The sequence below is a fragment of the Pseudopodoces humilis genome, chromosome 16, assembly GCF_049639895.1.
Source record: "Pseudopodoces humilis isolate 2021_Gansu_Grassland_sample_001 chromosome 16, ASM4963989v1, whole genome shotgun sequence".
Lineage (NCBI taxonomy): Eukaryota > Metazoa > Chordata > Aves > Passeriformes > Paridae > Pseudopodoces > Pseudopodoces humilis.
Genome location: NC_142215.1, coordinates 3078608 through 3101591, shown reverse-complemented (window position 1 = coordinate 3101591; position 22984 = coordinate 3078608). Strand labels below are relative to the sequence as shown.

Genomic DNA, 22984 nt, shown 5'->3' with positions numbered 1-22984 from the left:
TTAATCCTTATTTACTGGACATTGACATACACATCATGAATGAGCTTAGGAACCTCAGGTCATGGATCATATCACTGGATGCAATTCCAGATTTTTAGTGTGCCAATCAAATCCATGTTTACCCTGCCTGAGGTAAATGCACTGACTAGTGAAGAGGCATGAGCTTTAGAAGTCATTAACCTCATGGAAATATTCCCTGGTGAACTTGTTAAAAAAAAACCACAAGAACACTTTGAATTATTGCAGATTCACGGATTTACTCATCTTCTCAACATGGCTCAGTAGTTTCAACAATGCAGATGGATTATATGGGAAAAGATTTCTTCTCTGCAACCTAGAAATAGCCTCTTGCAGCTCTTCCAAACACTTTGTTGATTTGCAAAGCATTACTCTCAGGGGAGCAATGTTATCTGAAGATGCCATACAAGTCCGACAGGATGAGGTACGACATCCCTTCAGTTTCAGATGTGACACTTCAGATGTGCGTGGATTCTGGTCATCATCTCTGCAGCTGCAACGAGTTTCCCTCCTCCTCACCTCACCCTCATTGTTTGAAGGCAATTGTTTTGTGTTTACCAAGCACTCTTTTCCATCTGATTCCACCTCTGAGTCCTCTGAGCTGTCATAATTAACCAGGCTTTGAAGAGAACCAAGCAGGGACGTGCTATCAGTGGTGGTCAGTGAGTCAGACTGGTTCCACTCTGCAGCGTCATTATCACCTTGCTGTGCTGTAAACACCGGGCAATTGTGAGGAATCAAAGACATCGGAGTCTGTGATTCTGCTTCACAAACAGCATTTTGCAAACTCTCCCCAGTCACAAAGCTTTGCTTTTCTTGGTCAGGGGGCTTGACAGAACAAACTGTGTGGAAAGTGCTGTGCCTGGTATCGAAATGGTTACAGACATCTACAAACTGATGCCACTCCTTCCCAAGAAGCTTTAAGTACCTGACCAAGTACTCCAGAAAGCACGTTTCTGATGAAATCAAAAAATCTAGAAGTACTGTGGAATCAAATGCAATCTTTTCCAGAAAAAATAAAAAGATACAGTGTGGGTTATATCCACCTGCATGTACAAGGAACTTCCAGGATTCCTCTTCTTTTTGGCTTGGGTTATCAGCAGCATCACACCGCAACCTGGAAAGTAAGCCAGGAAATCATTTCATGGAAGTTTACATTTTTTTATTTTTTTTAAGCAGTAGTATCCAGAAGATGGATTCTTGCTCTTTTTTAAATTTTGTGAAAAAGTAAGAACAAAAATAGAAAAGAGAAATTTTTGTATCAGAGGGAGAAAGAATGAAGGCAGGTGGGAGCAGGAGATCAAACAGCTCAGGAAGCCAAAGCACTTAAAGCAGGCCTTAAAAGGCACTCCTTAGGAAACCTCCTGCAGTAAATGAAGTTACTTACAATACATAAACTGTACTTTAATATAAATATTAAACAATCTTAGTTTAATATTTTTGTTAACCTGAATTCAGACTAACTTTCAGAATGTTACACACACTGGAAGAGGAGCCTACTTGTAGTTAAATGTCTAATAATTGTGTGTATGTAAGGTATTACTTGCACTCTCCTCCCACTTGAAGCTTGAGGGCCTTGTATAAATCAGAATAATAACTTGTATGGTAATTTAAACAACAATGAAGCATTGTACGTGCAGGACAAATCCATGAAGAACACTTTTCAGTTGTTAGCAATAACCATTTTTATCAAGTAGCTAGAATTCCCATAGGGCCAATCCTTATAAACTTTGCCAGAAGTACCTGAATTATTAAAGTTTAATTCTAATATCCCATTCTTGTCAAGCCTTCAGTGTTGTAAGGAAGCAATCTTGCTTTTTATCTGTCTAACCACTATTTTAGACATGAAGTCAATTATGCTGAATTACAGGATATGATAAATTATTTAATAGGAAACTTTCACAACTCCCATTTCCATCCAAAAAAGACTTAAATTATCAGCTCTTATGCCACACATTATTACATCATCCTGAGGTTTGGGGGGGTTTTAAATTATGAAAAAATAATTTTCCTTCCAACAAAAGCAACCACTGGGAATGTCACAGTAACCTCACTGAAGTACAATTCTTCATAGTTCTGTCAGGAAAAAAATAAAATACACTGACCTATCAAATTTTAAATAGATGAGTAATAAAGCTTTAGCAGCCTCCCACATGTCATCATCTTGCTCCATGAAAACCAAGGAGAGCCATTCACAGTGATGCACAACTGGGTGAGACTGTGGGGAAGGCTTTACATGACTCCTCCAGAACACCAACAGCTGGGACATGGAACTCTCAAAGTCTCCTGAAAAAAAAGAAGTAACCATGAACTTTGCTATACATTTTTTATTGCCAAACAATGCAGACTCTTTATTTTTTAAATTAACAGTGCATAACAGTTTATGAATGCAGTTTTTTCCTTAGCTCAATTGATTTATTGCAGCATCAAATTTTATAGATTAGTTCTTGCTGCTTTAATGCAGTAGCTTACTCATAAAAATCACTTTGTATTCATTAGACAGAGAGACTCTCTCCCTTAAGTCAAAAATCTTATACCTTAAGTACTAATGAGATACCACAGAACAGTTTCTGATGTAACACACCATACATTCAAGGTTTTAAAAACCAGAAAATTTTCCAGCAATGTTGAAATACATTTTATTTACCACATGACTATGTGATTTTCCTTAACATTTGACTTTAAGATTCATTTTTCCTTCTAGCAAATAATAGGAACATCAAATTATCTTTGTTATTAATAGTTACTCTTCGGACCAAAAATCTTCCCTATGAATCTGGAAATGACTCTCAAAATTGAAATTAATTAAAGTTAAGCCACTCTAATCCATGTTAATAGCAAGAAGATCAAGCAGCTTCCCGAAAGGGAAGTTAGCATAATAAAGCATTTAGGTGCTTGTTTTAAACACTTCCTGTAATGTCACTAAAATAAGGAAGTACCATTACTTTCAAATTGAAATTCCTCTTGATAGTTGGGGTGTTTGAATCTAATTTAAAAACTCATTTTTGTGTCATGAATCTACAAAAGAAAGGAGAATGTTTTTGAGAAGGGATTTTCATAGAGACATCTAAAATGGATATAGCCTACATTTTTTCTTTTCACTTGTTCTTACACAATCTCAGTCTCCATACATTTTTCAGAAGGTGGATCACAAGTAAAATACTCTTTACAAATACTTAAAAATCTTTAAGAATGCATATGACATCACAAATATAACATCTTCCAAAAATCTGGAAAAAGTTTCACAAGCTGTCTTTATGGAAGTTGTAGCCTTTCCGCACAGATGAATTAAAAATCGGTTTTAGGCTTGCTACCTAGCAAGAAATATAAAAAGTAAAATAATACTTACATCTAGAATTTCTACTAAAATCCCTCAATGTATTTAAAATGCTGTAAAAATTCACCTTTGTTTAAAAAGGAATAGAAATTACTTTTGACCACATAATCAGTAAATACAGGAATGCCCATTCTCACTAGTGCCTGTCTAGAAATGCTGCTTCTGAACTGCTTTTCCATTGCTTTCCCTGAGGGCTGTAATCCAGGGACAGCACGCTCCTTTGATCATAGAATCTGCACATCCACATTCACACAGCATCAGATGTGCATCAGGTGCTTTCAGTGGGAAAAGAGCAGGTGGGAAGATGGGATTCCAGGAAGGTCTCTGGGACAAAAAGCCTCACCCTAGTGCTGTCTTACAGGGAGGGAGAAGGCACTCCCTGGCTCCCAGTGTGACCCAGCACCGCGGCCTCTCCCATCGGGAACGCAGCTTCCATGGCATTCCTGGCCATGCCAGGCACAGCCCCAACACTGCAGCAGCTCTGCCCTTCTGCTGCCCCAAGCCAGCCCCTCACTACAGCAAACCAGCCATGGAGCAGCCATGGAGGAATGAATGCTCACACCTGGGAACTGGAAGGGCCAGACCTGTCAGGGTGAAGAACACAGCCACTTACATAAGGATGTGGAGCTGCTGGAGCAAGTCCAGAGGAGGCCATAGAGATGCTCTGAGGCCAGGCTGGGAGAGTTCAGGGTGTTCACCTGGACAAAAGAAGGCTCTGTGGAGACCTCGGAGACCCTTCCCTTTAGTGTCTAAAGGTGCACCAAAGAGCTGGAGAGGGACTTTGGACAAAAGCCTGGAGGGAGAGGACAAGGGGGAATGGCTTCCCACTGCCAGAGGGCAGGGTTAAATTAGATATTAGGAAGAAATTCTTCCATGTGAGGCTGGCACAAGTTGCTCAGAGAAGCTGTGGCTGCCCCATCCCTGAAGTGTCCAGGCCAGGTTGGATAGGGCTTGGGGCAAGCTGGTCTAATGGAAAGTGTCTCTGCCATGGCAGAGGGCTGGAACTAGATGATCTTTAAGGCCCCTTCCAACCCAAGCCATTCTGTGAATCTGTGTCAAGTCCCACAATTTCCCTGTACCTTACTTTAGAGCTTCCTTATTTTCATCTTTCTATAGCACAGCTGGTTTTGCCTCATTACATTACTTGGCTGACAGTAATGCTTTGTACCTTCAATAGAATAAATGCATAATGGTGCTTAAAGTTCTACCTCCACCTTAGAAAAGGGAAGAGTGTTACCTGCAGTTCCTTTCAGTTACCCACCCTGATTAGAGCTGCTGATTGTGCTATGGACTCTTTTCCAGCTGAAGAACCTGGTGTTCTCAAGCTGGCTTAATGTTCTTAACAGGAAAATTTTCAATCCCAAATGCAGCTGTTTCAAGCCCAACATCTCACAGGGCTAAGGATTTGATAAAATGCAAAAGGAGACAACTAATTAGCAGGACACAGCTCCCTCCCACAACCACTAATTCAGCTGAAATCTATTTACAGTCTTAATGAGCTATGACTACAAAATCTGAAAGCTCAAACTCTTGCTGCTTAATGAACAAAATTTAAATGGACTGTTACCTTTGATTTCTGCTTCTGTTGCAGAGTTGTGAATCTTGAATTCCAGTGCTTTAAGCAAAACCAGACTTAAGGCTCTGAGAACAGTTTGGTCAGAACTACCCTGAGAATCATGTCCAGGAGCAGCTTCACTGCTTCCAAAGTAGCTGGACTTTCCACTGAGTGGGATCTGATTAAGCCAAGTCAAATTCACAACCTGCAGAACAGCATTACTCAGTGCAAGCATATCCTCACACAAAGATGGGGCTTGTAAGAACAGTGATCCACTTTTAGCATCTTCTCTGGACTTGTAAAGTATACATTTTTTAAGAAGCAAAATGAATTTCTTCTTGATTACATAAGGAATTGATGAGCTAATAACGTTGAGGACATAAGAAACTTTCAAAAATAAAATTCTCTGGCACCTGAGCAGTAAATCCAGTTCAATTCTGGAAGCCAAGAGTGCTTCAAGCAGATCTATAAAACTGATCAGATTGTTTGTAGCTTCAGAATAAGGTGAAGTGTAGTGGTGACTGTCAAAATGATGGAGCAGGATGGCATTATAAAATCCCTCAAGCACCGCATCAAGTGGAGCCAACAGCTTCTTCAAAACCCCTACGGCAACAAGAGGCACATTATTGACCTAACACAGACAAAGCAGTAAATACGAAATAAATCCGTCTTGTGACTACTTTCAGAATATATATATGTTCAAACCACTACATTTTAAAAGCACTTCGTCACCCCCGGTATAAGGAAGAGAAGAGGTGTCCAGGAGCCGAACTATTCCCGAAGAATGCCGGGTGAGTTGCTCCTCCTGGCGGCACCCGCGTGTCGGTACCGCCGCAGCACCCCCGGTACCTGCTCCGGGTACGAGCGCGTCCTTCAGCGTCTCCTTGAGAATCGCAGCCAGAGTCCGCAGGCAGTCGGCCACCCGGGCACTCCCGGGGAACCCCAACAGCGTGTTCAGGCAAAAGCTGAGCCACGGGACATTCAAGGCGTCCTAAGAAAAGTAATTCAAAAACCCATCAAATATGGTCTCAGTTGTTATGCAAATTACATTAAATCATAATAAAATTATTTAAAATTGTACATTAAGAAGATTCTAATGTAGGCACAGACAAAACACAGGTAGAAACAATGTCTGTCCTGGGCCATTAATTAGGTCTTTAATTACAAAGCATGAAGCAACACATGTATGCAATTGAAATTATCTGTACGTTCCAAAAAGGGAACACCAAACCTCCTGATGTCATGTGATATACCGAAAATCAGATAATTCTGTAGACAAACCAGATCTGAATTCATAATTCCCAGACAACTTGGCAAGAAATATTACAAACATAATTATGAAATAAATCTGTTTTCAGGATGCTACTATGGAGACTCCAATACATATTCAACTAAATATACAGCCAATTTAAAAAAAAAACTCAAGTAATTGGGATATTCAAACAAGAAGATACAGTAAAGCATTTTATTAACTTCCAAGAGGCTATTATTCATTTTTATCTACTGCATCAACCAGTAAAAATACTGATAGTCTAGATCATGGCTTTTTTTTTAGTATCTGTATTGCAACCTTAAAGAGATTATTGTCATCTACACCCATTTTACCTTAAATGAGTTTCATAAAATTCCAGATTTTTATCTATAAAGACACTCCACACTTCTGTTACACATCAGATCTTCTTGCCTTCAATACTCCAGGCTTCTCCTAATACAGCTAACAAAGTTTCTCAGAAAATACAAACACTATAAAGTTGGCTGTAGAGTCAAATGGAACAACCCACAGGTTCACTAAGCCATTTTTTGAGCTCTGAAGTGATGTCACACTCACCTCTTCCTTCAGCTGCAAATACACAAGAGATCCTAAACTTTGTGAGGCCATGTGAGATAACAGCCGATCGTCACAACCAAGCAGGTGAATCTGGAGACAGATGAAAGGAAAAATATCTAAGGCACATCCCTTTTTATTTTTCCTCCTTTCCTAACAAAAATGAAATAATCTTTTAGAAGTTACCAATTTTGAGTCAATTTTTGCCTCCTTCAGAAGAAGAACAAAGATTTCACAGTACTTCTGTCTTGTGTGGGGTTCAATTTCCTGGGACTCTGCTTTTGCCACCATCATTTTGATCAAGGTGAGCTGGAGCAGCATCACCTCTCGTGGGCAGAACGAGGAGCTCATGTTTGCAAAGCTGTTGGATAAATCATCTGCTGCAGGGACAATATCTGAGATATCAGTGTCCTGATGGCTCCCAACGCCACCAGCAGTAGATGGCAGAGGCTTCTGATGACAGCATTCATCTCCTGGTGGCTGCTCAACACACAGATTAATTAAAGAGGAATAATGATGGCTTTCCTTTGCTAGGGGAATGCCTGCCAGGACGTCCTTATACATCTGCTGCAGGAGAGAGATCTTCATCATGAGATCATGCAATATTCCAGAAAATGCTGTGTCTTCACTGATTATTCACTGCAAATCAGCTTCCAAGTTGCTTTCATCCAGTAAGAGAAGTAGAAGCACCACTGGGCATTTCTATTTAAGTTACCTATAAATAAAACATTTTGCTGTTACTTTGCAAGCAAATTGAAAATATAAAGGAGCAACACATTTTTAGAGTTAATGCTACCATTATTAAACTTATTTTGAAAATGCAAATTCAGCTGCACAAAACTGTCCCAGTGAGACATTAAAATGAAGAATTACCGTGCTGGGAAGAAGTTCACAGTAGCAGTATTATATTGTCAACACCAAACTTCATTTGCTGGAATTAACAAACCCAAAGATGACTATTATTAGGGGCTACTTCTAAAGATATGAGAACTTGGATTAAATCTTTCTCTACATTGCTATAACTACTAGAATCAAAATTCCTTTGTGAATTATGCCTCCAAAAACAGGCACAAAATTTCAGCTGCAAATTTTCCTCTGAACTGACAATGATCATTGTTCCACTGATGCTGGAACTGGAAACACGTCTCAAAAAAAAAAAAGTAAGCCAAAGGAAGGACAAATCTTGAGTTTTGCTGCACATGGGCTCAAGGTAGGCTGACCTTAAGGGCACAGCAATTAAGAAGCTGAAAATTAAAGAATAATTTAAAAAGAAAGTGTAAAATGTATTAAGAGTCAACAAAAACACTTGAACATATTCAGGAAAGGTAAAAAAAAATATCTTTATCCCTCTATCAGTGGAAGATATCTTTCAATCACAGCACTGGAATATTTGCTACAGCTTAAAATGAAGAGCTATTAAGAATTTAAATCTCTGCATTAAGTGTGAGCACCTAAGCCCTCACAATTTTCTATCCAAAATGTAAATAGCCAGACAGGTAACCCATCTTCTCAGGAAAAAACCAAACAACTTAAGAACATCAGGATTTCTTTCTCACCTGCATTAAGAGTGACGCTCATCTGTAATATTTATTTTTTAGAGCAGTTTTAATATGCTTTCTAACCAGACCTCTTAATTAAAACCAACGAACATATTACCTGTATCTATGGTGAAGTTAGGAGTGGGACTTAAGTTGCTTCTAGGTATTTTCATACTTTGCATACTTTTTGGATCCCCATCTCTAAGTCTGGCACAATCAACCAGGTAGAATCCTACAGCCATCCACCTGTAGCTGGCTTTTATTTAAATACTACATTTCCCCTTTCTTACCAAAGGAAGAAAACAGCTCAGTCTTCCAATCAGTAAGAAATTCTAAAGATCTTCCCATCTATGTATCAATTCTACCTGCATTTGTCATCAGACCGAATATTTGAAATCACTACTTCTTTTTAGGAGAATATTAGAAAACAATGGAATTGTAGAAGTCAGTATAAACTAGAACAAAAATGCCTCATATAATCTTCACAAGTTTTAAAAACAACATCAAACATTGAAAATTACACCTTCATTTTTACAACTTGATTTCTCCATTGCAACTGAAGCATGTATTGACAAAATTGTTTCCCAAAGGCATGAAAGATTAGAGGTAGACCAAGATGTGCTACCCTGACTCATCACTTCTCCCACCATCAGGAAGCATCTCCCTCAGAAAAGCAGTTAAAATTTGAGAGCATGAAGTTGCCTGCAGGAGTGATCTACAATTCCCTCTGGAGTGGTATTTTTAAAGACAAATTCAGCAAGGGCTGACCTGAAAACTCAAAAATGTTACAGCATGTTCCTCACCTGATAGAACCAAGAACCCTTCCCCCATCCTTTCCCATACTCCACATTTTGTTGGATGTTAAGAATAAGTCTGGTATTTCAGGCAATAAATTCCCTCTTCATTTGCAGAATCTTTTCAGAATTCTACTTGAGGTGGAAATTTATGACCTGAAACCTCATAAAATTTATTCAGAAATCACTCTGAATATTTTATATAGCTATTGTCCCTAGCCTTGAATTTTATTCCTAAATGAATACCTAATAAAGCAAAATCATCTCAACACATTTACTTCTATATTTGAGATGAACTTGAATTATCACCTTAGGTGGTAAATTCAGGGATCTCATGTACAAATTCACACAATCCAGCAAGGTGGTTAAGGCAGAATAGATTGGGAACTTTTCTAGGACATCCACTGTGAGATTTCACCTTCTCCACGTGATATTGGCTGCGCTTTCTTGGATCCTCCCATAACACATTTATATTCCACCATTAATTTGCAAACTTTACTAAAGCATCTCTAAGATACATCTCACTCACATGTGACAACAGTTCACAAACAAAAGTCACTGAAGGAAATGAAAAGTGAGGGGGCTTATTTTGAAGGCATTTACTTCAAAGAGGGAGAAAATATCAGACAAGGACTAAATTTGTTTCAGACACAGCATGAGAGTGAAAAGCTCAAAGCTGAAGAGCAAAGAAAAGTAGTGACAAACTCCAACCCTTATTTGTATTATTTATCTGAGTAATTCATGACAACATCTAAAAGCCAATTAAGGCAATGCCTCACAGAGCCAGACTCCTGCATAAACAACAGGAAACAGTTCTGAAAACCTTACATACAGAGGGATCAGGCAAAACACAGAAAACTATGCAGAAAGTAAGAAACCCAAATAAATAGGGTTTTATATGTCATTTTCATAATTAGTAATGCTTTAAAATCAAAATCAAACTTATGCCTCTTCACTTTTATCTCCAAGTTAGTGTGTCATTATAAGTAATTTGTTTGTGCCTCTTCACTTTTATCTCCAAGTTACTGTGTGTCATTGTAAGTAATTCGTGTTACTTAAAAAAAAAAAAAAAATAAAAAGGTGGTATCGATAATGTTAGTCCCATCAAATTAGAAAGAAATTCTTCCCTGTGAGGGTGGTGAGGCCCTGGCACAGGGTGCCCAGAGAAGCTGCGGCTGCCCCTGGATCCCTGGAACTGTCCAAGGCCAGGTTGGACAGGGCTTGGAGTAACCTGGGATAGTGGAAGTTGTCCATGCCCATGGCAGGGGGATAGAATGAGATGAGCTTCAAGGCGCTTCTTGGAAGAAACACTATCCAAAAACCCATTCTTTTCTCATTTAAAAATTACGTCTGCTAAAGTGAAATGAAACCTCAGTCCATTACTTCTGGGTATGAATCTGAAGGCTGTGGACCACCTTATAATGAAATGATCATAGCATTTAAGGAATAAAATACACTTTTGACTCCTTGTACCTGCAGTGACTTCGGAGGCTCATCTCTCAATAAAAAATAAGCTTCTGCTCAGTGCTTAAATACTGTAAACGCCTCTCAATTACTGTCATTTCCTTCCTTCTGCAAATAACCTGAGCTGTGCAATCGCTGTTAACTGAGACACCTCAGCACGCCGGATGCTTTGGCTGCAATTCTGCCGAGCGCCTTTAGTCACTGATGGCAGGAGCAGCCCCGGACCCGCCTCAGCGGCCCCTCATTGCCAGCGCTGGGTGCTCAGCAGAGCCCTCGCCACGCGCGACACTCGGGGCTGCCGCTTCTCCAGAGCCCCCACAGCTCCATGCTGCTGGACTGAGGGCAGCCGAGGCTTCCCGGCCAGGCATCGGCACAGCGCGGAGAGCCCCAGATCCACCCGGCGACCCTTCCTTCTCCCGCCCTCTACCCCTCACGGGCTCCGCGCCTCCCGCCACCACTTCGCTCCCCCAAGGCCCCGTCCCCGTACAGTCAAACCACGCCCACACAACAACAGCCCCGCCCCTCCTCTTCCGGCCCCGCCTTCTTCACTCCTGGCCCCGCCTCTCGGTCCCCGCACCCGCACGCCCGCGGCCCCGCTTAGTCACCCCGAACCGCGGAGAGCACGGGCCCGTCCCGCCCCGCTGCCCGGCGGCCGCTGCCAGGCAACGCTCGCCACTCACTCGCCCCCGGAGGACCGCGAGGCCCAAACTCCGCTCCGTCACAGCGCCGGAACCACCGCCGCCACCCCCTGTCGCAAAGCCACCCCCCCCACTCCTCTGCGGCTTTACGGCAGCGGGGCGGAGCCGCGGGGCGGGGCCGCCGTCAGCCCGGCGGCCAATGGGGCGCGGCGGCGGCGCGCGGACGGGGGCGGGCCCGCCGTCAGCCCAGCGCCCAATGGTGGCGCGGCGGCGGCGCGCGGGCGGGGGCGGGGCCGGCGCGGGTGGCGCGGATTGGTCGCGGCGCGGGCCAGTCCCCGCCCCCCGACCCCGCCGCGAGCCGAGGGGGGCGGCCCGGAGCGAAGTGTCCCCGCTCGGCTCGGCCCCCCCGACCCCCCGCCCGCCGCCGCCGCCAGCGCGGGGGGCGGGCGCGCCCGGGGCCCCCGGCCCGCCCCCCCCCGGCACGCGGGGCACGCAAGGAACCCCCGCTGCCCCGGGGTCTCTCGCGGCGCGGGGGGGGGGGGGCGCGACCCCATGGCCTCCCCTCGCCCACGCCGGGCAGCCCCTCCGGCGGGTGCGGGGCTGTGAGGGGACCCCCCGCAGCCCCCCCTGGGAAGGGGTGCGCAGCCCCCCGCCGCCCCTACCCACTAGCCCGGCGGACTCCGGGCCGCCCCCGGGGCTGCCCGCGGAGGGGGGTCCCCGTCCCCAGCCCCCGGCGGCGCCCCGGGGGCCTGGGCGGCCGCCGGGCCTTGGGGCTGTGCGCCGGGGCTTGGCCGGCTTTTTGTGTGTGTGTGTGTGTGTCTGCGTGTGTGTGCTGCTGACGGCTCCTGGAGCGTGAACTCCTGCGAGGGAGAGGTTTGGTTTCCCAGCAGCTCAGCTTTCTGGGTTACTTCCTGTCCCATTCTTTAGCACTTATCTTTACTTCCATTCCCTGGAGGAGCTGCCTTGACAGGGCAGCGGTCCTGCCGTTATTATCCCTTCAACTCCTTAGTATATCCTGAGAGAGTGCCCTCCTTTTCCAGGAGAGATCCTGGTTTTGATGAATAACCCCTTTCCTTCCAAATTTGTGAAGGCTCTTCCTATATTGCCCAGCTATCGCTTTTTTATTAACCAATTCTGTTCTTCATTTCTCTATTTTATGTCGTTGTGTGGCTCAGTTCTACTTTTATTTTATTTTTTTTCTAGGTTTAAGCTGCCTTAAAGGAGAATTAAAAATAGTGACTCCAAAGAACAAAATAACAAAGAAGAGAGAAAGCAGTGCTCAAAAAACCCCCAGAAAGGTGATGATTCATTTAGACTCTCAGAGTCATCCTAGACACATGGTTTGGCTGGGATTGGGGCCTCTTGTGTTTTTATGGATTTGAATAGGTAGCATTAGATTTCTTTGTTCTCCTAAAACCTACTTGCTGTTGACCTTTTAAAGTTTGAAAGATCTGAATTCCATTTGAAGTACAGTCCCTCTCGTAACACTTTATAATTTTCCAGAATTATTCTGCAGATGTTAATTTGATTATGCATACTTAATGGGGTTTTTGTGTCCCCATCTCAGGGGTGTCACTTAAAATTACTTTGCTCTAGGTCATTAAAATGGTCTTTTCTTTAAGTCTTCCTATAAATTTATGAGTTTAGCACTGCTTCTGTTTCTGTTTTGATTCTAAAATCTTCATTGGGCTAGGTCATGGTAATTGCATTATATTGGTTTAGTCATACCTCACTCATGCATGGGTCACTTTTTTGTGTGTGTGTTGTAACGGAGCTGCAAAAATTGAAATTAATTTAATTGGGTGGTGTCTGCTTACAAGTACTTACTTTTTGGGCTGAGATCATAGAAGAAGATGATGCTGTTGGGTGCTTAAGGGGAAAAAATGAAAGGAGTCATCAAAACCAATCCTGCTGGTAGGAGGGAGGTTCTGTTTCAGGGGGAGAGCTGTTTGTAGGGAGAATTGCGTTTTTTACGTGGTGAGATGAAGAGATGGATCCTAGGAGAGAGAGTGGGGGGGTGAATGATGTCAGTCAGTCTTTTTCTGCATCCTGCTGTCAGCGTGCTCCAAAGGATGCATGAGTTTCTGCATGTTCTTCTAACGCAGAGTCTGTCTTGAAGCCATTTTAATCTGTTTCAAATGTAGGTGAGTTTGGTTTTTTGGCAAAGGTGCCGTCCACAGAGGTCCCTCTGGTCTGTGTTGTGTTTTCAGAGATGTCACTGACTGTACCAAAACGTTGTTCATTGTTGGCAATCAGTTGTTTTTGAGCATTAGCCTGCAGGAGAAAGAGCAGTATTTGTTGCCAGCAGCCTTGGTTAAGGCTGGATCATTTTTCCAATACAGATGTCTTTAGATTAAGACAAAAAGTAGTTGCTCTGTGTTGAAGATTAAATAGAAAATTCCTCCAGAACACAAGTGCAACAAATTCTTAGCTATGCTTTGGAAGTGCAGGGAAGAAGTTTTCCGTGTCATTTTGATAACGCACAAGTAATGGCAGAACATGTGGACATGCCCAGTGTGATTCCAGGAGGGATTTTCCTGCTAATAGGTGAGACAGATGTGCATCAGTACAAACTTACCAGTGCAGTTAGGGCACAGCTGTTTCATCTGAATTTAGTTTATTATAACTCCCTTTTCCCTACCCAGCGCCTCTCATGTCAGATCTGTAGCTGCTTCAACAGGACACCTCTTGGTGCTGACAGTTCATGGGGGTTTTTGGGATTTATTCTCAACAGGAGACCTAAGTTTTCATTTGATTTGTGGAGTTCCTTCCTAGTGTGAAATTCCAGTGCAGCAAAGTTTGATTCAGACGCAGAGACTGGAATTGAGTTCATAGGAATCAGGGAATTAACTTCTGGCAGAAATTTGCACATGGTTGAAACAAGGCACAGAGATCACTGATGTACTGAAGTCCTGCTCTTGATCCCATGAAGGAAGTGCAGCTTGTTGCAAATATAGCAGCCTTTTAAAGAAAGCTTTAGTTTTCAGGCTATATGCTCATTTTGGGTTTGTTTTTCCTCATTGTGAATTCTCAACCCTTAAAGGAAATGTGCTGTCTGAGGGATGGTTTTGTTTTGTTCCAGGAGTGCTTACAGAATGATATTATCACAGTGAAAATCTTGCTTTGTCCCCTAAAGACATGAAACAAATTTTGTCCACTTGGATTCTTTTAAGGCTGTATTAAATAGAAACGTGTATCAAATGTACTTCTAGAGATTGTTGAATGACACAAACTCTGTAAGCAGCACTCAGTTGGTTTATCAGCTGTGCTGTGATCATTAGGGCTGAAGTGTCTCCTTTAGTGTGGTTTGAACTCACCATTGGTTCCCGCTTCTCTCATTCCATGCAATGTTGATGTTTGGGTTCTTTAATGATAGTAAGTCACATGAAAATACATAAATCTTAGCAATTAACACTTGCTATAAATTAATGACTTACAAGGCTAAGCTTCCATCTGACTTTTGCTGTTTAAAACTTAGTAATAGCACTGCTGTAAGTTGGAGGAGAATTGATATTTTTTGCTTGGTACACGAGGATCTCCAAGCATGCTGCAGAGCACAAGCTCCCTGCAGTTTGTCAGAGCACATCTTGAGGGAGGAGGTTCTGGCTGTGTGAACCTGATGCAGCATTCTCTACTGAAAAAACAGCTTTAAGGCCTTGTTTTAGCATCAGCATTGAGGTCCTGTCTTCAGAAGGAATCGCAGAATTTTATTCATGGGGCTCTGCTTGTGCTTAAGGTTGCCAGTGTATGGGTAGGGGTGCTGAGGATGGTGAGTAGTTGCTGTGCTTTCTGAAGGCAAAGTTTTCCTCAGGTTTGCAGATCTGAAGTTGCTTGAGCTGGGGGATCTCTGATTCTCCATCTGGCCCAAAGTCAGACCTCACAACCTCTCTGGGAGATGGATAATTGAAGTAAAATGACACTTCTTGTTCTTCAGTTTCACCCACCTGCAGAATGTAACAACACCACAGCTGCTTATTAGTGTGTAACACCACCATCTCTAGTTCTGTGAACACCTGAAGTTGGTGGGGCACTTGTGGATTAACTCTTTTGGTTATTTTAAATTTAGTACATCTGAGCTACGAGCTGGCCTTATGGGAGCTCTCACGAGAAACTTGTAATTTTTAATGACAGTTTGTGAGGAGTGAAGGGTTCTTTCCTTTGAAGCAGCAGTTCCTCTGTAATGTTTTGGATTCATGCACTGTTAACTCATTGCTTTCAGGCCCAGAAACTTGCATGTGTTGCTTGGTGATTTTCATCTCAGCCACAGGGATACCTCACTTGGTGTCTGTCTGGGCTGTAGCATGGAACATTCAGCAGAAAAATATATTCAGGATTATAAGGCTCTGTGAAATTTTGATATTTCACATGTTACTTGGAAACTTCACAATTGTGATATGAGAATGCAAATGACAACACAATTGTTTGCCCTACTCTCTTGTCTGAAGAGCTCCTGGAATAGGAGCATGAGTGACAGCTGAAGATGATGGTTGTGTTTAGTTTGTTTAGTTTGTCAAAAATATATTGACCATTTTTAAAATGCCATTTGAGTGAGAACACATTTAGCTTGTTCAAGCTTTGAAATGGGTAGGAGAAGTGAGTTGTGAGACTAATGAAGGTTGATGTGATTATCCTTATTCCACAGGGCTTTCCTTTTTTCTGTTGTTTATTTGATTTAATTGTCTCGGAATACTTCAACCACAGGCAACTGTGATCTACACTGATTAGGTCTATGCCAAATACTAAATGTCATGTGTAATGGTACACTTCCCTTGTTGTGAGGCTTACATCAGTAACTTATGGTCCTTATTCTGCTCTTGGATGTGTAATCTCAGAGTTTAGGAATCAGGTCTTTCTGTGAGTCTGCATGAACAAGCAAAACACTGAATTTTGAGGTCTTGCTTTTTGTACCAACCTTTAACTTTCTTTAAAGTAAGTGTATACATATGTTGGAATTAATTTTCCACACGATGTTTGCAGTGACTTTAAAGAAGTGACACATTGATGTGGAGAAGTCTAAGATCTCTTTGATAACAAACATGAGACATTATCAATAGATAATGAGGATGTTTGTCTTATTATTATTATTTAGTGCTGCTTCTACTATAATTATTAGTGTTTTAATCAAACTTTGTTAAGTCATTGAGTGAGGGAGCTTTACTCTCACTAAATATGACTTATTTTTATTAAAGTTGCAGATCTTACTCTTGCCATATGCAGCTAATTTTCCTTTGGGGGGAAAAAGCTTGTTACTTTTTTAGTGGAGCAATCTGTTACCTTGTCTGTAGTCTGTGAAGTCAGTGCAATTCTAATTTGCATCAGCTAATAAAAAATGTGTGGGTTTTAAAGTGAAAATCATGCAAAAATTTTAAAAAAAAGGTGAACGACTGATCATCTATGCAAAAAAACAAGGCTAGAAATGTGATCAAATTAGGTCATGGCAGTGCAGTTTTGTGCAGGGCTGTAAGCATATCTGAAGACCTTGTATGCTTTATCTTGGGAAGCAAAGCTCTTGGAAAATGTGCATAAGAGGGATGAAGAGGGCTTTTTTTTCATCCTCCTTTTTGAGCTATCAATGTGAAAGCATGATTTTATGTTGCATTAAGTGGCAGAAATTTCAACTTAATCTAAGAGCTGCGTCGTTCATGGAACTGTTCTGGTGCAACTCGTTAGCAGAAGAAACGAGTCACAGTTGGGTTTGTGTGATCAGCTGTACAATTAAGTATTTAATGGTTTTATTGTTTATTATATTATTGCCGTGCTCAGATGAGATAAGGGGGCCTTTCACTAAAAGTTTGCAACCAAAGGAAATGAAAGGTCAGATAAAGGTATACAAAGAATTAGTGAAATAACAGTGATGAGTACAGGAGAAATGGTCTGGGACTGATCCCATTAACTGCCGGTGACAGGGGGAATAAGGAGGGGTTAGTCTGAAGGAGGAATCTGCACAGGGGTTGTAACTGGCATTTGGTAAACCTTGATTCTAAAATGATAGTTTTTCTACATGAAGAAAAGGGTGAAGATTTTTGAGCTGGTGGTTTTCTTGTATTGTAGAGGTGGCTTTACCTGTTTGTGAAACACAGCATGTGTCAGCTTGAGCTGCCACACGAGGGAGAGGAGACAGGCTGGTGGCTCTGCAAATCCAGCTGAAGGACAGAACTCAGTGCTCTATGGGCTCAGGTTTTATTCTTAGGGAAGCTGAGATGGGATGGAGATTTAAAAAAAAACAACCAACCCAAACCCCATACAAAAACAACAATTAAAGAAACCCCACAAACAAATAAAAACCCCGCAAAAGTAGTTTGGGAAGAACTAAATGGATCCTGAATGTTTTTCCTGGCATCTGACTCCCACAGGGAGATGTTGAGGAGTGAGGCAGAAATACCTACTGTGACCTTTGCATCCATTCTTGTTCTATGCAGGAGGAGCAGATACACATAATTATTAGAGAGGGGTGTAGACCATTTCTTCAAGGTTTACTCGAGAGGAAGCACCTCCATCATTTCTCTTGTCTTCCATAAAATATTCTCTGTAGCCTTTTGCTCATATGGCAGAAGCAAACTCTGCCCAACCCAACCTCTGGAAGACTCTTTGATAACGATGGAAAACACACTTTGGGTCTTCTCTGACATAGCTGCATTAAAATGTAGCATTCTCACACAAGAAGAAAGTAAGTAAACCTCTCACTTTTATTCTTTACAACTAACAAGAAATCCTTTTTTTTTTTTTAAGGGGTAGCAGGTTGTTTCACACACATGGGCACAGAAGATTATGAACAGTGAAGACAATGAAGAGTGGGACATCCATCAGAGAGTAACAACCTCTCATAAGGTAATTCAGGACCACATTGAGTTTTATCCTGTTGTACTTGCAAAATCAATTAAGTAACTGTTATTGTCCTCCATTTTCACGGCACTATAAAATCATTTTAACCAAGAATATATAGGTATATTTTTCCCCCCTGTGCTTCCTTTCATTTTTTTACTTCCATGCAGAAAGCCAATATGTAACAACCCAAATGCATGCTGAGTTCTGAATGAGATTGATTACAGTTGCAAAACATTAAATATTAAATGCCAAAGGGCTACTTCCAGTAGTCCTCCTCTTCTCTAAAGATTGATGTCTTAAATGGGGCTTTGCAAGCAGGAGTTTTAAATGATCTATGGAGCAGAAGTAAAAATGTTTTCAAAGCTGGTGTGTACCTAAAACTATCCTGAAACCTTTAATGTTATGGTTAAGTATTCTTGTCATTTGAATTTCATTGCTTGCCATAGGGGTGAGATGGAAGAGTGGATATTTACAGAAACTGTGCAAGTGATAAAAGGAGCTGCCTGACTTTGTCTTCTGCTTTGTATGTTTTAGTACTTATGTACTTTAGTACCAGCTAATTTGAATAAGCTCTGCTAGTCACATGCAACATATGGAGCCAATGCCAATTTTTTATAATGCTGCATTACAAATATACCCACCAGCTGAGAAGTGTGAGAGAGAGAGCTCTGCTTTTCCTCAACCAACTGTCTTCACAGAGAGTTATAGGGGGAATACTGCTGGCCCTTCAGATGAGAAATCCCATTTCACTTCATCTTTTTAGGCCCATCTCTTTCTGTAGCATTTTGAGCAGCTAGCCTGACCTTAGTTTTCAGGACCATGTGAGGGCTTGCAAGTATTGGTCCTTTACAAGAGAGGACTATAAAAATGGCATCATAAAGTTTGTTTACATTAAGTTTGGATCAGATATTCTCAGTTTGAAAAAAAAGTTTTCATGTCTTAAATTAAGACATGAAATTTTTGTAGGTATTCAGAAGCTAGGGCTAAAAGGGACAGAGTCTGAATTACTATTTTTTAAGGGTTTTGCATGACTCATCATCAGTTAGAGTCTACTGTCAGTTTTCTCCTGCAAATCCAAAGGTAGATCTTACTCTTGCAGCTGGAATTTCATTACCAGTGCTGTTAGTGGTGTGATGCAGAATGAAGTCAAGCTTGCTGTCTTATGGGTGAGCATGTTCTGAAGTGCTAATTGGAGTTTAGAAAAGAGCTTAGCAAAAGCTTATTAGAGTCAATAGAAATACTTTCATTGTATCAGATTAACCAAGTCTGATTTTTGGAATATGCTGCAAAAGTCAAGTTGGCAGTTGCTGCTTTGTAAATCCCCTTTCCTCCCAGTCTCAGATAATGAAGTTCACACTATGAAACAAAACAAAGCCAGTTTCTAAGCCATGTATAACATATGGAGCTAAAAAGTCTTCTTTAATAACCCTATGCTGAAGTAGTGATTGTTGCCATACATGGTAAGCTGAAGCATTTATAAATGTCAAAGGCAGGCATTTGCTGTGTGTAATTTCCATATTTGCAGGGTAAGTAGGGTCACTGGAGCACCTGTTAATTATGAGTTTATATATCTCCAAAAAGCAGATAAATAACTTCTTTGCCATGGGCACGAGGAGGCTGTAGAAGAGCAAATACACACTGTGCCTTTGTCTGCAAAGTTGGCAGTGATTGACGTTTTCACTTTTCTCTTGACTGTGGGTATATCTGGATCACAGAAAAACAGGTGTCCAGTGGGATATTGAGAGTTGATTGCAGTGTCTTTTGAATGACCTATGGATCACGAGGATCTGAAAACCCGTGTCATGCCTAAATGAAGGTTTAGGTGATGCTGTGTGTTGACATCCTAATAAACCAAAAAATTACTGTAAATTTCAAGTTTTGCTTAAAATTCATTTTCATCATTAGAATTTTTCTTTGTACTTTAATCTTGATTAACTTTGCAAGAGTTTAAATACATTCCTATTTTTAATCTTCTAGGTCTGTGTTAATATCCATCCATGTTTGAATATTTTCTGAGGTTCCTATTGCTCAACATTACCTTATTCATACCCTGCTTTTACTCTTTCTTCTGATATTCCATTTTAGGACTATGGGATATAATACATAATGTATGTGAAAATGCAATCATTTAACTTTGTGTACTGGGGAGAAATCCCTAAATACCTGTTCATTTTCTTGCCCCCGAGTAGAACTGCAGATGGTATTTTTCAAACAGCATGGAGTACACAGTACTTCTCCCTTTCCCAGTTTGTGCTTATTTCTAGGCTCTTTTACAGTGGCTATTTTAGATACCCTTTTGGCCCAGCTCTCATATACTCTATCAAGGTAATTATAAATTGAATTATTCTGATGTATGTTCTCGTGGTGTTTGACAGGACTACTGTAAGTGCACTTCAATGTATTTTCAGGTCTCATATATTATTATCCCTGTATTTGATTTTTGGAATGTAGGAGTTGTTTGCAGCCTCTGTGTACTAATTAAGAAGTGCTCAAGCCAGAACACAAAGAGTAGACTCTTAATTAAAAAAAAAAAAAAAAAAAGTAAAAAAGGAAAAAAGATAATTAAAGTTTTCAGTTTGAACATTAGTGTTACTAATACTCACATGCAGTAGGTCACAGGATTCTATTGGTAAGATATTTCCACTGAAGCTTGCAAGGGGTGCATTTCTAGAAAAATAAAAGAGTATTGTAGTTCAGTAGTAGTAGTTCACTGTAGTATCAGTGCAGTGGTGCTTCCTGTAACAGCTTGGATCATCCATTCCATAGTTTGGATAATCCATTTAACCAGTGTCTCTGGAGGTAGTGATATTAACCACAGTGTGATTTTGAAATGAGTGGTGGGTTCTGGAGATTTTTCAGTTTGCTCATTGCTCAGGTACTTTAATTGTGAACTGCTGTTTGATGCTGTCATTTCTGAAGAAAACATTTACTATTTATAATGTGTGAGCGTTTTTTTCTTTTGCAGTTCGGTGATGTCACCATATACTATGATTTTGCTAATAACAGTGAGATCATTTGGGGTTTATCCTCTTTGTAACATCACTTTTCTTGGCATACAGAGAAGTCTTATCATCGCATTTCATTAATCCTTCTTTTCCTACATTTTCCTACATCCCATTTTTGATCCCAGTCCTAATTTATTCCTGTTTCCCATTGATTGAAGGTGACTCGTGTGAGCTCATGAGGCTCCTGTAAAGGCCAGACTCAGCTAGGATGTTACACCACCACTGCAGGAGGAACCCTGAGCTACAGGAAGAGTTGCAGATCCAGGCTGCTGTGGCTGCCGGCGATGTTCACACCGTGCGCAAGATGCTGGAGCAAGGATATTCTCCAAACGGTCGGGATGCCAACGGCTGGACTTTGCTTCATTTCTCTGCAGCAAGAGGCAAGGAGAGATGTGTCCGTGTTTTTCTGGAGCATGGAGGTGAGTTGCCTACAGAGAAAAATCTTTATCTGACACCTTTCTATACTGATTTCCACTGCAGGGCTTTCCAGCACTAATTAGATATCAAAATACTTCTGGTTATCTTTCGTAATTGTTTTTTATTCTTTTGTTCTTAATCTCTGTTTATTTCTGATGCATACTCTCTGAATGACATCATAGATTAGCTTTATATCTTAACTTTTTTTCTCCCAGCACTGCCTAGGAATTGTTCAAGGAATGAATAAGCATTATGAAAATAGGGCAGAAGGACTCATTATAAAATGAAATGCACTCACAGCACTCACTACAGGCTTTTCTTCTCTGTTAGGGGTGTTATTAGAGGAAAGCAGATCCTTGAATTGAAATCCTAGGGAAGTTTGTTTCAGAATTCTAAAGCAAGTTAACCAGTTGCATTAAAGACTAAGTTTAATATAGGGTTTAACAGAATCTGTTAAACTTTATGAAAACAAAGTGCAAGGACTTTAGTGTCAGCTAATCCAGGTGAGTTTACAGCTCTCCTGCATCCAGCCATGATGAAGCTTTATTTCAAGAACTGACTGAATTTTGTTGATTTGATAATCATGTGGGTGATGATTATTATCCCTCAGGTGGTACAGTCAGAATTTCTCATTGCGTTATCATCTTCCAAGGCCGTCTGAAGGTTTAGAAAGGGATCATCCTAATATATTAAAGTGGTACTGGAAGGGAAATCAGTAGATGTTCTCCACGTTCTGATCAGTGCTCTTAAAGAACAGCATCCTCTATTCTAGCACTATACTTGCCAAATGAATTATGAGGTTTTCAATCCCAAGGAAACTGAAATGATCTTTCTGATGCTTTGTGTATCTGAGCCATATGGACCCCTTGTGTCTGTCACTGGGTTTGCCAGCTGTATGGATCATCCTGAAAGTGGAGTGGCATTAACAGGCTGTGGTAGTGGCAGAATCACCGATTTGTTCCTTAAGAGCAGTGGTGAAATACAGCCTGTGCAATTGGACTCTGTGGATGCACCTACTACAGATTGTAACCATATAAAAAGGGCAAATCCTCATGGCCTTCTTGGAAGGGGGAAAAAAGCTACTAATATATAACTTCAAATTCTACTTTTTAAAAGTAATATCTGTGGATAATCTCGAGCTCTCAGTTTGACAGTTCAAAAGTTTAAGGCTTTAAGTCACATACACTGCTTTTAACTTTGTATCTGTAAGTTTAAAGATGATAAAAAACCCCAAATCCCTTCTGTATTCCTATGTATTTTCATATTACATAGCTGCTGATGCAGTGGTTTGTTTTTATTTTTGTTGTTACTCTTTCCCATACAAAGTACCAGCTGAATGTGATGCCTCATGAAAACTGCCTGTAACGAAACACCTTTGTCCTGAGGCAGCTTAGAGTTGAATCACCGGGATGAGAAAGTTGAGTAACAAATAGTGTGAGGTTTAGTCATCCACAGCAGCTTCCCTGCAGCTGAGCCTCGCTCCCGAAAATTGGCACTGCCTGGTGCATTGCCTCGTTTTCCCTCAAAACAGAGGCATAAAAATAATGAGTATTTATCACATAATAATG

General features: G+C 41.2%; 2 protein-coding genes across 5 annotated transcripts in view; one reads left to right on the top strand and one right to left on the bottom strand.

Moving 5' to 3' along the window:
• Positions 1–231: 231 nt before the first annotated feature.
• On the bottom strand, positions 232–11285 carry LINS1 (lines homolog 1). Of its 2 annotated transcripts, XM_014251068.2 has the most exons (8): positions 11212–11285; positions 6922–7450; positions 6739–6828; positions 5760–5901; positions 4923–5513; positions 2124–2304; positions 1065–1135; positions 232–728 (listed from the first exon to the last, which is right to left on the bottom strand). In XM_014251068.2, the coding sequence occupies exons 2-8, from the start codon at positions 7324–7326 to the stop codon at positions 238–240; spliced, it is 1971 nt and encodes a 656-aa protein (XP_014106543.2). In that variant the 5' UTR covers positions 7327–7450; positions 11212–11285; the 3' UTR covers positions 232–237. The 2 variants fall into 2 exon arrangements, with proteins under 2 accessions (XP_014106543.2, XP_005521676.3); XM_005521619.3 differs by having other exon boundaries at positions 232–1135.
• A 1085-nt stretch (positions 11286–12370) lies between these two features.
• Positions 12371–22984, top strand: part of ASB7 (ankyrin repeat and SOCS box containing 7) — a 28846-nt gene continuing 18232 nt past the window's right edge. For all 3 annotated transcript variants that reach the window (XR_001331399.2, XR_015773978.1, XM_014251360.2), the window contains exons 1-3: positions 12371–12467; positions 17899–17997; positions 21158–21418. Coding sequence is in view for 1 of the 3 variants with exons in the window: in XM_014251360.2 (XP_014106835.1) it covers positions 21208–21418 (211 nt within the window). In the remaining 2 variants the exon portion in view is untranslated. The remainder of the gene's footprint in view (positions 12468–17898; positions 17998–21157; positions 21419–22984) is intronic.

Coding starts and splice junctions, on each gene's coding strand:
- LINS1 (XM_005521619.3), bottom strand. CDS start 7,326: ATGATGAAGATCTCTCTCCTGCAGCAGATGTATAAGGACGTCCTGGCA. Junction 6,829..6,921: donor CAAAAATTGACTCAAAATTG/GTAACTTCTAAA, acceptor ATCTGTCTCCAG/ATTCACCTGCTTGGTTGTGA. Junction 5,514..5,759: donor CGCGCTCGTACCCGGAGCAG/GTACCGGGGGTG, acceptor TTGTTGCCGTAG/GGGTTTTGAAGAAGCTGTTG.